The sequence below is a fragment of the Protopterus annectens genome, chromosome 13.part0 (genome assembly GCF_019279795.1).
Source record: "Protopterus annectens isolate FY-2018-M chromosome 13.part0, PAN1.0, whole genome shotgun sequence".
Lineage (NCBI taxonomy): Eukaryota > Metazoa > Chordata > Ceratodontiformes > Protopteridae > Protopterus > Protopterus annectens.
The window spans coordinates 1,233,125,896-1,233,139,596 of NC_056747.1; the positions used below are offsets into that span (position 1 = coordinate 1,233,125,896).

At 41.4% G+C, this 13,701-nt stretch overlaps 1 protein-coding gene across 1 annotated transcript in view; it reads right to left on the reverse strand.

Moving 5' to 3' along the window:
• Positions 1-13,701, reverse strand: part of MYO1D (myosin ID) — a 2,136,961-nt gene that overhangs the window by 883,526 nt on the left and 1,239,734 nt on the right. The window contains exon 15 of the mRNA XM_044055239.1: positions 2,566-2,732. Coding sequence (XP_043911174.1) covers positions 2,566-2,732 — 167 coding nt within the window. The remainder of the gene's footprint in view (positions 1-2,565; positions 2,733-13,701) is intronic.

The window sequence follows — 13,701 nt, forward strand, 5'->3', positions numbered from 1 at the left end:
CTTTCGCCACCAAAGAAAATTATTTTCCTGTGCCTCTGTCGAGCAGAGCCACAGAAGTGATCCCCGGGGTGAATTTCCATTTCCCATCCAATCATCAGGAGCTCTGTTTGACATAGATAGGTAGTCTGTTCCAGAGTATGGGAAGTCTCTGGGACAGGAATCTATCCCTTCAACATGTTCTGTTTATTGTGGTGACAAGGTTTAGGTCCCTAAAGCGTGTAGCTCGGAGGGATTGGGATTTCTTTAAGTGGAGCATGTCCAACAGCTCTGGGTTTGACATAGCTTTGTATGTTAGGCAGAGATCGCCCCCGAGTAGGCGATATGCGATGGAGTAAAGCTGTAGTTTTTTGAGACGGTCTGCATTGGGCATCTGTTTGAGGCCAGTAATCCTCTTTGTGAGGTATTTCTGTGGTCTTTCCAGTTGTTGTAGATGTCTTGTGAGGTACATACCAAAAGGGGCGTTGTACTCGATAACGGGTCTAATGAGTGATGAGTAGAGGGGAACAATGACCTCTTTTTTTCTGGATGAGAATCCTTTTGTGATGAGATGAGCCATGTAGAAGGATTTCCTGACCACTGTGGCAATGTGATTATCAAAGGAGAGACTACTGTCCATCTGTGTCCCAAGGTCTCATCACATTTTTGGCATTAAGTAGACTACCAGCTATGTGGTAGTTCATGGGTACAGAGTTTTTACCAAACGGGATAACAATACACTATTTGGCACTGAGCTTCAGGCCATGGCTTTGACACCAGGTATCTATCTCAGTGAGGCTGTTTTGTAGTTTGTCCACATTGTTAGGAGTTTTGATTATGGCTCCTAGTTTGCAGTTATCTGCAAACTTTGTTAGCCAAAGACCTTCCGTGTTGGCCTGCACCTCAGAGAAGTAGATACCAAACAGGAGAGGACCCAGGACTGAACCCTGTGGTACTCCACTTGTCACTGGTCTGATGTCGGATTTGGAATCCGCTACTTTCACAGTGTGGGTTCTGTTCGTGAGCCAGTTGGCAACCCATCTTGTGACATAGGGATTTACACCTAGTTTAGTGAGCTTATCTATAATTCCAGAGTGGGGGATGGTGTTGAAAGCCTTGGCGAGATCTGGATAAGCTGTGTGAACCATTTTACCCTCATCTATGGCTTTGGTGACTGCTTCAAAGAAGTCAATCAGGTTTAGGAGACATGATCTGCCTTTTACAAATCCAAACTGGGTAGGGTCCAGAGTTTGGAGATTACCAATGTCTTTGTTTATGAGTTCCATGATGATACGTTCCATGGCCTTGCAGACCAGGCTCGTCAGGCTAATGGGGCGGTAGTTCTCGGGGTCCGTCGTGGCTCCCCCTTTGTGGAGCGGGATAACCGTCGTGGTGCACCATTTAGTGGGTACAAAGCCTGAGGTGAGACTATGATTGAACATGGTACTTAGATAGGGTGCCAGTTCATTCTGTAGTTCATGTAGAACGCAGCCTGGGATATTGTCAGGTCCCATGGATGCTGAGTTCTTGGCTTTGGAGAGTGTGTTTTTTTACCTGTGCAGCCGTGATTATAGGAACTTTGCATTCTTCCGGTATAGAGATGGGCCCTCTAGGGGGAAGAGGTGGGTAAAGTTAGCACTGAACCTATCTGCTAGGATGTGGGCAATATCAGTTGGTTCTGTATATTTAGTGCCATTGTGCTGTAAATCAGAGCGGATCTGAGTGTTCCCATTTAGATTCTTGACATAGCTATAGAATGCTTTGTGGTTGTCTTTAGAGTCAGTGGCAATTTTGTTTTCGTAACTAGCTTTGGAGGATTTTATGAGGGATCTCAGCTTCTTACTGATTCTGATTCAGGCTTTACAAAGCACTCATTTGTACACAATACATGGCTGATTCATCAAGCATTTTTCACATTCAGCTAATGTGACCCATGGCAGTTACAAGGATCAAAAATGCAAATAGCTAAGCAGCCCCATGAAGCAGAGGTATAAAGCCCTAACCTGACTTAGATGACCTGCGTTTGATTAGCATAATTGGTGCTGGAAGAGGAGTGATGGAGGATGGGAGTGAATGGCTGTCACCTCCCCCATCCTGAGGATAGGCAGACATTGTAGGATCACCACAGTAGCAGCGCTAAGGCTCTGTGCTGCAGAAGCAGTGTGCTGCTTTGTTGGGGGTTGATATATATATATGTTTTGAAGCATGCATGCTCCTCCTGTAGGCAGCAGCTGTGGAGATATCAAGGGTGTTGCGGGGTAGCAGGGGGCATCCTCAATCTCCTCAGCAGTCCCAGATGCGAGTCAAATTGAGCAGTAACAAAGTCAAGTTTGGTAGACAAGGTGAATGAAGACAGGAGCAAGAGGTAGCTGATGGCCAACTGCAGAGAGGAGAAAAAATTCACATGGCTAAATCATGAGAATCATACTGGAAAGGAAAACAGTAAAAAAAAACCAGCAGCAGCAGTAAAAGCATGGTCTGGGTATCCTGGTGGGTAAGATAACGGAGGAAACTTATTCCATGTAATCAAATCTTGTGCATTCTCAGATTGCGAATACAATGTGTACATTGACTGACTTTCTGTCTTACCTCAACAAAAATCTCTCATAATTCTGACGGAATGCAAATCCTGCTCGACGAACCCGAACATTTTCCAATAGGCCCAGATATGCCACTTGGTGTTTGCAACGCTCCATATCAAACTGCAGTGGGGACTTTACTTCATTGGGTTTAATGCAACGAACATAGTAGGGCTCCTGTGGGAGAAAAAATATTCACACTCCTGTTATTAATGAAAATCTTGCAGTTGACATTTGCCTACATGTACACTTTAAGCACCACATTTAAGGAAAAAAATGGAAACTAAAAAAAAAATTTAAAATCGTGATTGTTTATACTGCTAGTCCTGTCATTAAAGCCTATTCTACAATGCCTGTAGTTGCTACATCATCATTGCTGCCTGATCACCAACCTACTTTTCCCCATGTCTACATGTGGTCAGTGTATAACATCAACTGCTACCACCTCTCTAAGTACACAGACACTCTTCCACCTTCTTCAACAGTCATGCCTGACTATCACAAGTTTTCTCCCATGCATCAACAGTAGCTGAAACAGATGGGTCAGAATGCTTCAGTCTTCATACTGGGCATCAGAACTCACAACACTATTGCTCTCAAACAAGTTAAGTATTACTTACCATTGAAGCAAAATGTATGTGGAGACTTCACCACAGAATGTGGCAGCCAACTTTGAGAGATGTCAAAAAGAACTCATAGTTCTCTGAGACAACAAATGTTGACATAGGCTCATTATCAAACAGATAAAAAAAATCCATTCATCTTTTCTCCCTCTCCTCCTGTCAAATATGAATTTATGAAGACTTGGTTTTGAGTTTGAATGATTTCAGATTTCCTGGCAAGCCTCAACAGAGAATACATTTTGCAGTTGCACTATATAATCAGTGGTTACGCAGATGCAGGTGTAGTGCCAGAGAAAGACTGGGCTACACAGTGAATACTACACTAATGTTCTTTGAAACTAGAGTAGTTAATATTTTTTACTCTAATCCCGTATCTGATAGGTGGTCTACAGTGTAATCAGAAAGACTGCAGAACACTGAGGTGTAAGGAAGTTTATCATTAGTGGCAAGCTGCAAAATATTGAGTACATTTAAAGATGGGTGGGGAAGGTGTGTAGGTAGCTTGCCCATAGAAAAAATGTTTTTTGATATGTTTCTACAGTAAATCTTATGTATTACCTTAAATGCTTTGTCATTTACCAGTGCAATGTTTCTTAGTTTTTTGTTTAACCATACAGTTAGAAGAAAGTACAGTTGACTAAGTAAACTTAGCATAACAGTAGATGTTGGAATCATCACTGCTACAATATCCTTAGCTACACGGGTTATATCCTACCAGGGATATAACAGCTGGCCATCTTCAAGGCACCTTCCATGCATCCAAATGTCAGGCAGTTCGAGTTGAACTGATTAAAAGACAAGTTTTTGAGCCAAGCCATTCAGAGATTTCCTACCAACAGCATGAGGGAGGCTGTGCCTTGAAAGGACAATGCTAAGAACAATAAATAAATAACCTCATCTTTCATAAACAATACACTAATACCAAGGGTGATGGAGTGGCTACTGTAGCAGTGATCATTCAAACATCTACTGTTATGTTAAGTTTACTTACACAGCTGTACTATGTTAATCATAATGATCACTGATGCAGTAGCCTTAGCTACATGGGTAGATTATCTTAGTCTACTACATTTGGGACGAGGAAGGAAAAGAGTCCACGAACCCCAAGAGAATGATGCTTGCAAAGCATGATCTAGACCTAGAATAGGAAACAACTTTACAGTACAGAGGACCAAGTTATAGCATCTAGAATTCTTGTAGAATTCAACTCTTTCCAAAAATCCATAAATGAAGCCAAGGCCCTGGTAAAATGGGCCTTGACCCTGCACGGAATAGTTTTGCTGTAGTGAATATAACAAAAGGTAATAGATTTAGACAACCATTTGAAAATAGTCTGTTTTGACACAGGTTGTCCCTTCTTCTTACCTTCACAGAAAATGAACAACTGACCCAAAGATATGAAAGATTTAGTTGTAAAGATAGTACCTGAGTTGTCTGTATACATCCAGGGTATGGAGTATCCTTTCTCTTTCATTTTTGGATTCAGGCAAGAAAATGGGGAGATGAATAGACTGACAAAGCAACTTGGATACCACTTTAGGTGTAAAAGAAGGATTACATCTCAAAGACATCCTGTCTTTGTGGAAAATAAGATAGGGCTGACACAATAAGTGCTTGCAACTCAGATACCACTCTAGCAGAGTTCACAGCAATAAGTAAAACTGTTTTCCTTGTTAAGAATGCCAAATCAGCCAGATTAGGTAGTTCAAATGTTAGCTTTGCTAATATAAAATTAAGATTACAAGGAGGGGCCACTGGTTTTCTTGGAGGTCTTTTATGCAAAACCCCTTTCAAAAACAGTTTGACAGTAGAATGAAAATTTTGAGAGAGGACAATCCATTGGCAGACATACTGAAATGGCCGATAAATGAACCTTAATAGAGGAGTAAGAAATGACATAGGATAGTAACTCACACACATACTGTAAAACCAGAGAACAACTAACACTGAAAGGGGGCTAGGTATGCTGTTGTCACCAACTAGAAAACTTTTTCCATTGCTAATATATGATTTTCTAATAGCAGGCTTTCTTGCCTCCATAAGTACCTGCTGCACATCCTCAGTGCAAGGGTACCTAAAGGAAATTAAGACCGTATCATCCAGGCAGTCAAGTGAAGTTGAATGGGGTCAGGCTGTATCAAACATCCCTGTTCCTGTGTAAGTAGACCCATTCTGTGAGGAAGCTTTTGGTAACTGCCCCTTGACATTTCCAAAAGAAGGGAGATTCATTGTTACCTGTTCTAGAAGGGAGCCACCACAATAATCTTAGGGGATTCCTTCTGAATTTTCAGAGGTACCCTGGATATTAGTGGAAAGAATGGAAAAGCATACAGAATCATTCCTGTGCAAGGAAAAGAAAGGCATCTGTCTTCTAGGCCTTCTTGCACAGAGTCCTAGAACAGAATTTTGCTAGCTGATTGTTCAGAGAGGAGGCAAACGGGTCTGTCTACATGAGAAACTCCGCAAAGATGCATCACATCTTGTGAGACCCCCTGACCTAGTTTCCATTAGTCAAGGTCTGCCATATGATTTTGCAGACGGAATGTAGAATGTTGTAGAGTGAGACTGTGCTGTGAAGCTAAATCCCAAGACAACATGGCTAGTCTGCAAGAGGGTAAGACCTGGTTTCCCCTTGCCTTTTTTTTTTTTTTTAAACACGAAACATAGGCAATCATACGTTTATATAAAAGAAAACAAACTATACTGACATATTTTTAGTTGTAAAAGTTATACATCACTTATCATCTAGCCAGTCATTATCAAACATTACAAATCCTGCCTTCTTTTACTCCTCATTTCTCCTCCAGAATGTTATTCTATATGTATTTTTCCCACAATTCCCATTTTTTCTATGTAATTTACTCCTATTCTTTTCTAAAGATCCCATTTCCAGTTGTTTTATCTCTGTTACTATAGTCACTACTCCTAGTACAGTTGGTTTACACTTTGATTTCCATTTTCCAAAAAATTCATTTTTGGCAGCTACCACAGTTAAACTCAGCAAGACCTTACTATGTCTAGGTAATTCTGATTCTGTATCATCCCTCGGAAAAAATTATTTCCATAGTTAGACCAATTTGCTCAACCAGTATTCCTGATAAAGTAGTCTGCAGGAAACTTTTAAAGTCTGGTTTACACTTAACTAAAGATGATATCTCATTATTACAAAAAGCGCTAAAGTTCATTCCATCTATGAGTGACACAGTTGTTGAAGCACTACCAGACAAGGTTATTTATAAGAAACTTAAGCCTGACGTATACGTTCAAGGATAGTGTACATCATTCTGATCAGGTATGTAGAAAACCAAGCACTTTTATACCTGTAAACTGTCCAATAGTTACTGTATTTAACAATATTTGTGAACAAGAAATTTGTGAACTTTATGCTAAAAAGCTAAAAAGTGGTATAATTTAACATGTGCTAAGTATGAAGCTCTCCTGAAACTGCAGAATGATAATGGTATTGTTATAAAGGAAGGAGACAAAGGAGGAGCCATAGTAATATTTGATAGGAATGACTATGATGCGTCGATGGCTGAATTTCTAAATGATGAATCTGTTTTTACCAAAATTACCAGTAGTGAGACTGCTAAGTATATTAGAAAAGTTAATATGCTTATTTATGAATTACAGCTTAAGAATGATATAAGTATTGAGTTGTTTAACTTTTTTTTAATAATACTCCATCTCTAGTTATACCAGTGCTATATGGTACTTAAGTTACATAATAATAGGCATAGACCACCTATGAGACCTATAGTGTCTGGAGGTGGATGGGTCATGGAACCCACATCTGCATACTTGGAACCTGAACTTGGTAAGTTATTAGTGACTATTGGAAGTTATATTAGAGATATGGGTGATTTGTGTTTATATGAACGGTATGAATCTAATGAAACAACAGATTTTAGGTTTGTCAATTTAGATATTAAGAGCCTTTCTATGGTTATACCGAATGACTATGGACTAGAAGCAATGCGTATATTTTTGTGTCAACATAGCGATATGTCAACTAGAGAAATAGACACTACATGTGAGTTGACTGATATTGTTCTGAATAATAATGTGTTTTATTTTGGTGAAAATTTTTACCATCAGAAGGCAGGTGTGGCCATGGCACCCCAATGGCCAACACTTATGCTAATATTGGAGTAGGATTTTGGTTGGAACAATTTATGTCCAAAGATCCCCTGAAACTTGTCCACAACCTTGCATTTTACAAGCATTTTGTGGATGATGTCTATCTGGTTTGGAAGGGGAACTCTGATGAGCTAATAGCATTTGTAGAATTAATGAATACATCTACTGATTTCTTGAAGTTTACATTGGAATATTCACCGACCACAATACATTTCTTAGATGTTAAGCTAGAGAAAATTAGTAATGGTGTTGAAACTTCGATTTTTCAAAAGGATGTACATGCAAATAGGTACACCCATAGAACAAGTATGCATGCACCACATACATTTAAGAGCACCACTAGGTGTCAGTTACTTAAGGCAAGTCGCCTGAACACAGACAATATAAAATGCATAACTCAGATGGACCAAATAGTAAATTAATTTAAACACAGAGGATATGATACAATTACACTTGAGTCTCTAAAAACTGATGTGATTAATGATAGGCAGGGTAGTACAAAACCATTTTTAGAAAGAATGGGGCCACCCCTTAGGGATCATGTAAGGGAACATGAAAGTACAGTTGCTTATGTCCTACTAAAATGTAACGGTATAAGTTTGAATTCCTCACTACCTCAGTGGCATTTTGGGTTATCTTCCAAGGTAACTCAGTAATGACCAGCTTTCAAAAGTTAAGACATTCCTCCCTTTCTCCTCCTGTGACAGCTGATTGGCTGAGCATATCCTGAGAGGGAAGCCTACAGCTGTCATAGAAAGCGAGTGTTCAGGCTTTTTCACTTCCACAAATGAGGACTGGAAAGTACCATCCATCCTCAACTCTTTTTCCCATTTCACACATGAGGTCGGGGTGTCACTTCAGCAGTGACAATCATCTTGAGCCAAGGTTTTACACCACTGGGAGGCTAGCCCTGCAATGACAGTTCATTTGTACCACACACACACACACACACACACACACACACACACACACACACACTCTCACCTATAGACAATTTAGAGCAGGCATGGGCAAACTATGGCCCGGGGGCCACATGCGGCCCGTTAAACGTTTTGATTCGGCCCGCCAAACTTGAAAAAAATTTAATAAATTAACCTTGTTAATGTTTTATTTCCCCTGCAATTCTGATGTTTCCTCACTAGATGGCGCACTCTAGATATATTGGCTTTGTTGAGGTGAAGCGTAGGCCTATTACTCCACGTTTGCACTTTACCCTTTGACCCACCGCTCCTATATGAAGATGAGCGGACCCAAGAAAAGGAAAGTGGACAGAGAATGTCGAGTGTTTAATAAGGAGTGGACAACTAAATATTTTTTCACTGAACACCGATCATCTGCTGTTTGCCTGATATGCCAAGAAACTGTGGCGGTTTTTAAAGAGTATAATATTAGCCATCACTTTGCCACAAAGCACGCTAATTATGCTAGCAAGCTCTCAACAAAAGAACGGGAAGCTGCTGCTGAGAAGGTGGCAGCTAATTTGAAGGCTCAGCAAAGTTTTTTTCACCGTCAAACTGCCATTCAAGAGTCAAGTACCAAGGCCAGTTTTATGCTTTCATTCAAAATAGTAAAGGCCAGCAAACCACTGTCTGAGGGCGAGTTTTTAAAAGAATGTATGGTAGAGACAGCAGGTATTTTGTGCCCGGAGACCAAAGACAAATTTGAGAAAATCAGTTTATCACGGCGGACAGTGACTCGCCGTGTGGAACTAATAGATGAAGATATCACCAGCAGATTAAACAAAAAGGAGAAGTCATTCACTTTTTATTCTTTAGCACTGGATGAAAGCAACGATGTCAAAGACACTGCTCAGCTCCTCATTTTTATCCGAGGAATCAACAAAACTTTTGAAATAACGGAGGAGTTTTTGACAATGGAGTCTGTGAAAGGACAAACACGGGAGAGGACTTGTTTGAGCGGGTGTCTGCTGCCATCGAAAACATGAAGCTTCCCTGGAGTAAGCTTGTTAACGTCACCACAGATGGATCTCCGAATTTAACGGGAAAAAACGTTGGCCTGCTGAGGAGAATCCAGAATAAAGTGAAAGATGAAAACCCTGACCAGGATGTCATTTTCCTCCACTGCATCATCCACCAGGAATCTCTATGTAAATCGGTGTTACAGCTGAATCATGTTGTGAATCCTGTGGTGAAACTCGTCAACTTCATACGCGCATGGGGACTTCAGCACTGTCAGTTCATTGCGTTCCTGGAGGAAACTAATGCGGATCACCGGGACCTGCTTTATCACTCCCGTGTCCGCTGGTTGAGTTTGGGCAAAGTGTTTCAACGAGTGGGGGAGCTCAAAGAGGAGATTGGCATGTTTTTGGAGTGGCAGGGGAAGACTGATGAATTTCCTGAGCTGAGCAACAAGAGCTGGATGCGTGACTTTGCGTTTGCTACGGACGTATTTTCACACTTGAATGAGCTCAACGTGAAACTGCAGGGGAAGGAGCAGTTTGTGCATGACATGTACACAAACGTGAAAGCCTTCAAATCCAAGCTGGCTTTATTCTCCAGGCAGATTTTGAGCAAGTCATTCACTCATTTTCCTAGACTAGCCACGCTGAAAGAGGCTGGAGCAAAAGTAAAGAAATACAGTGAGTCACTGGATGCACCGCACGGAGAATTCTGCCGTCGGTTTTTGGATTTCGACAAAATTGACAAGTTACTTCAATTGGTGGCCTTTCCTCTGTCACAAGACCCCGAAACAGCTCCAGAGGAGCTTCAGCTCGAACTGATTGACCTTCAGTCTGACCCTGCCTTAAAAGAGAAGTTCAGCTCTCTGAAACTAAATGACTTCTATGCTTCACTCAATGATGCCGCGTTTCCAAATCTAAGGCGAAAAGCGCAGATGATGTTGGCTTTGTTCGGCTCTACCTTCATTGTGAACAGACCTTCAGTGTCATGAACATCAACAAAGCCAGCCACAGATCCAAGTTAACAGACCTATACCTCAGATCCATCCTGAGATTCGCCACAACAAAACTAACTCCAAACTTTGATGCGCTGGCTAAAAAAGGAGACCAACAACACTGCTCCCATTAAAATGTGTGTGTCTCCGTGATACGCACGTTGTTAAAATAAACAGTGCGCGCAGATCAAATATAACGCTTCACAGACTGACTTGCTGCAACTGTTTCATCCTTGCACTGGTCGTTGTTGACTTTTGGCACCGGGGAAACAAAACTGAATAAAAGGAACAGGACAAGTACATCTGCATCTCCTACCATTTTTGAAAAAAAAGACAGTCAGGAGGAGAGTGATGGTGATATCCTGAAGGATAACAGAACTTTCAGTGCTTTAAAATAAAATGGTCATTTATTTGATTTTCAGTGTTTAAAGACTCATTTCGAAGTCAGAGATTTTATTGTAATGCTTTTCTTCATTTTCATTGGAAATTAAAGCACATGTTTTCTCCATATCCCAAGATGTGTATTTTTCCCCCAATGAGGTGATGTTTTCAAAGCATGCCATCTATCTGCTCCTGTTCCGGCCCCTTTGTCAAATGTTAGAACTCAATGTGGCCCACGAATCAAAAAGTTTGCCCACCCCTGATTTAGAGTGTCCAATCCACCTACTGCATGTCTTTGGAATGTGGAAGGAAACCGGAGCACCTGAAGGAAACCCAGATGACTGTAGGGAGGACATGCAGACTCTGCACAGAAGGCACCCTAGCCGAGAATCGAACCAGAGAACCTCTTGCTGTGAGGTGACAATGCTAACTGCTGCACCACCACAGCCACTATAAGGAGAGGAAAGTACCTAAAGCCAAAATCATCTAGCAAAAGTAAATTCACAGCCAATAACAATACCATATAAAAACCAAGTCCAACAACTGTATCAAAGAGATTACAACCCACCTCAGCTACACACAGTCTGGGAGATGGCAGATGGGTGCTGCCACTGAGGTAGTGAGGAATTTGAGCATATACTGCTACAGGTTAGTAGGACTTACACAACTGTACTATGGCCATCATTCCTGCTGCCTCAGTGGCATTTTGGGTAGATTTCCAAAGCTTACACTACCTGGGAGGTGGAACGATAAGGCTCCAGTAGTCCATGGAGAATGATCCTAGGAAAGCCTGCTCTGGACCCTGAAAAGGGATACAGTTTGTAGTGCTTTGTGAAGGTATGACCATTGTACCAGGTTGCTGCCTCTAGAATGCTTCTAGACTCCACTCCTTTCTAATACGCCAGTGAAGAAGATAAAGCCCTAGTCGAGTGAGCCTTAACCTTGCTTGGGAGAGATTTAACATGGTGGAAGTAACAGAAAACAATAGCAGAGGACAGCTATCATGCAATAATTTACTTAGAGACAGGGTGACCTTTCTTGGACCTCAGTATAGGAGACAAACAGCTATTCAGCATTCCTAAAGGGCTTTGTTCTGTTAAGTGTTTTGTCACGGCAGTACTTGAGCTGCCTGTGTGAATCATGGGTATTTAGACTCTTTTTCTCCTCTGTTTTTTAGATTATGATAGAACACGGGTGATTGATGAGTTGACTCAAAGTAAATTCAGAAACAACTTTAAGCATGAATGATGGATTAGTGTGTAACACACCCCTGTCATTGCAAAAAACTCAGATGGGATTGGTCCACCATGACAGCTTGCATCTCAGAGGATTGCCTTGCATATGTCAGAGTACTGAGTAAAACAGTCTTCCAAGTAATGACTCATAAATCATCCTGAGACACAGGTTCAAAAGGTGGTAAGGACAATTTTTCAAGAACAAAGTTGAGATCCCAGGCAGGATGAATTTGCTTTTGACAGAAAGGGGGGGGGGGGTCTCACTTGGAGCACTACTTTCATAAAATGACCATGAAAATAAAAGAAAGAAGAGGATTCAAGGGCAGACAAGCTGAGATAGCTGCAAGATGCAATTTGATAGAGATAGTTTGTCATATGCTTCTAAGTAGCTCAAGCAAATATTTCAATACTAGAGGGGCGGGAAACCTTTCAGGACCTCTGTTAAAGGCTAGGCACCACCTAGAAAACAATTTTTCTTGTTGCAGGTTGTCTTTGCCTCCTTAAATACCTGCTGTTCATCCTCATGGAAAAAGTGCCTAAAGGGTATCAAAATAGACTTATCCAGGCTGTTGGATGCAATTGCTTTAAGTCTGTGTGTACTATTCATTCCTGATGCTGTGTGCGCGCATATCCAGTCTGTAAGAAAGCTTGTGGTAGTTGCCCTTGATCAATTCCATTAAAAGGGAGAACTAATTTTGCCTGGGCAAAAAGGGATGGGGTTTACCATAATGATATTTGGTAATTCTTTCTGAACCTTTAGAATTGCCTTGGGATTCACTGGAAAGGGTGGAAATACATATACTAACATTCCTGACCATGGGAATGATGGGGCTTCTGCCTTTCAAGCATGGTTGCAAGGATGTTTGGAAGACCATTTTTTTTTCAGTTGTCTGCTTTGAAAAGAAGCAAACAGATCTAATCGTGGTGTTACCAGATCTAAATCAAGTTCTGGAAGACCTGTACATGGAGCTTCCACTTCTGAAAGTCTCTCCAGGATTTGCTTAGTCTGTCTGTCACTGTTTTGCCCTAACAGAATGTACAAGGCCTGAAAAATCAGAGAATGCTGTAGAGACAGCTCCCAGGCCATAACTGCCAACTAGCAAACAGGGTATGACCTTGCTTGCTCAGGTACCACATCACGTTAGTGTTGTCTGTGGCAACTAGAAGAGGACCAAAAGTCCATAAGTGGAAAAGAAAGTAAAATTGTGTAAAATCCTACCATAACAATAGAAGTCCTTCTCCTCACTGTTACAATATTCTTTGCCTATGGTATCTCCTGCCAAGGATAGCACAACATCTGGCCAGTTTACCAAAGCCTTTAGCACTTAAGTGCCATACATCACACACACACACACACACACACACACACACACACACACACACACACACTCTCTCCTTGCATGACAAAGGGCATAAAGGAGATATACAGACACACACACTCAGAACTGAAAAAGCCCCAAGAGGAAGAGAATCCCCACAGTGACAAGGAGGACAGGTGCATCTAGAAGGAAGAAAAGGAAGATGAAGGATCCCTCAGCCAGAAGGATGAGAGACAGGTCGTGAGCAAATAGAGGGGGTAGGAAAGAGAAGACTGCTACAGTGAACAGAAGGACATCTACTGTTATGGAAAAAATTTACACAATTGTACTATGTTCTTCCATAGCACTGTTGCATTCCTTACCTAAGAAAGAATATAAGAGCTCAAGAGGAAGCCTGGGAAGGGGAAGGCACAGAAGAGCCCTCTACAAACCCATGCACAATAGCCCTAGCAAAGCCTGCCCCAGCCCTGGAAATTGCATCCAATTTGTAATGCTTAATGAAAATATGAACAGACGACCAAGTAGCAGCAAAGCA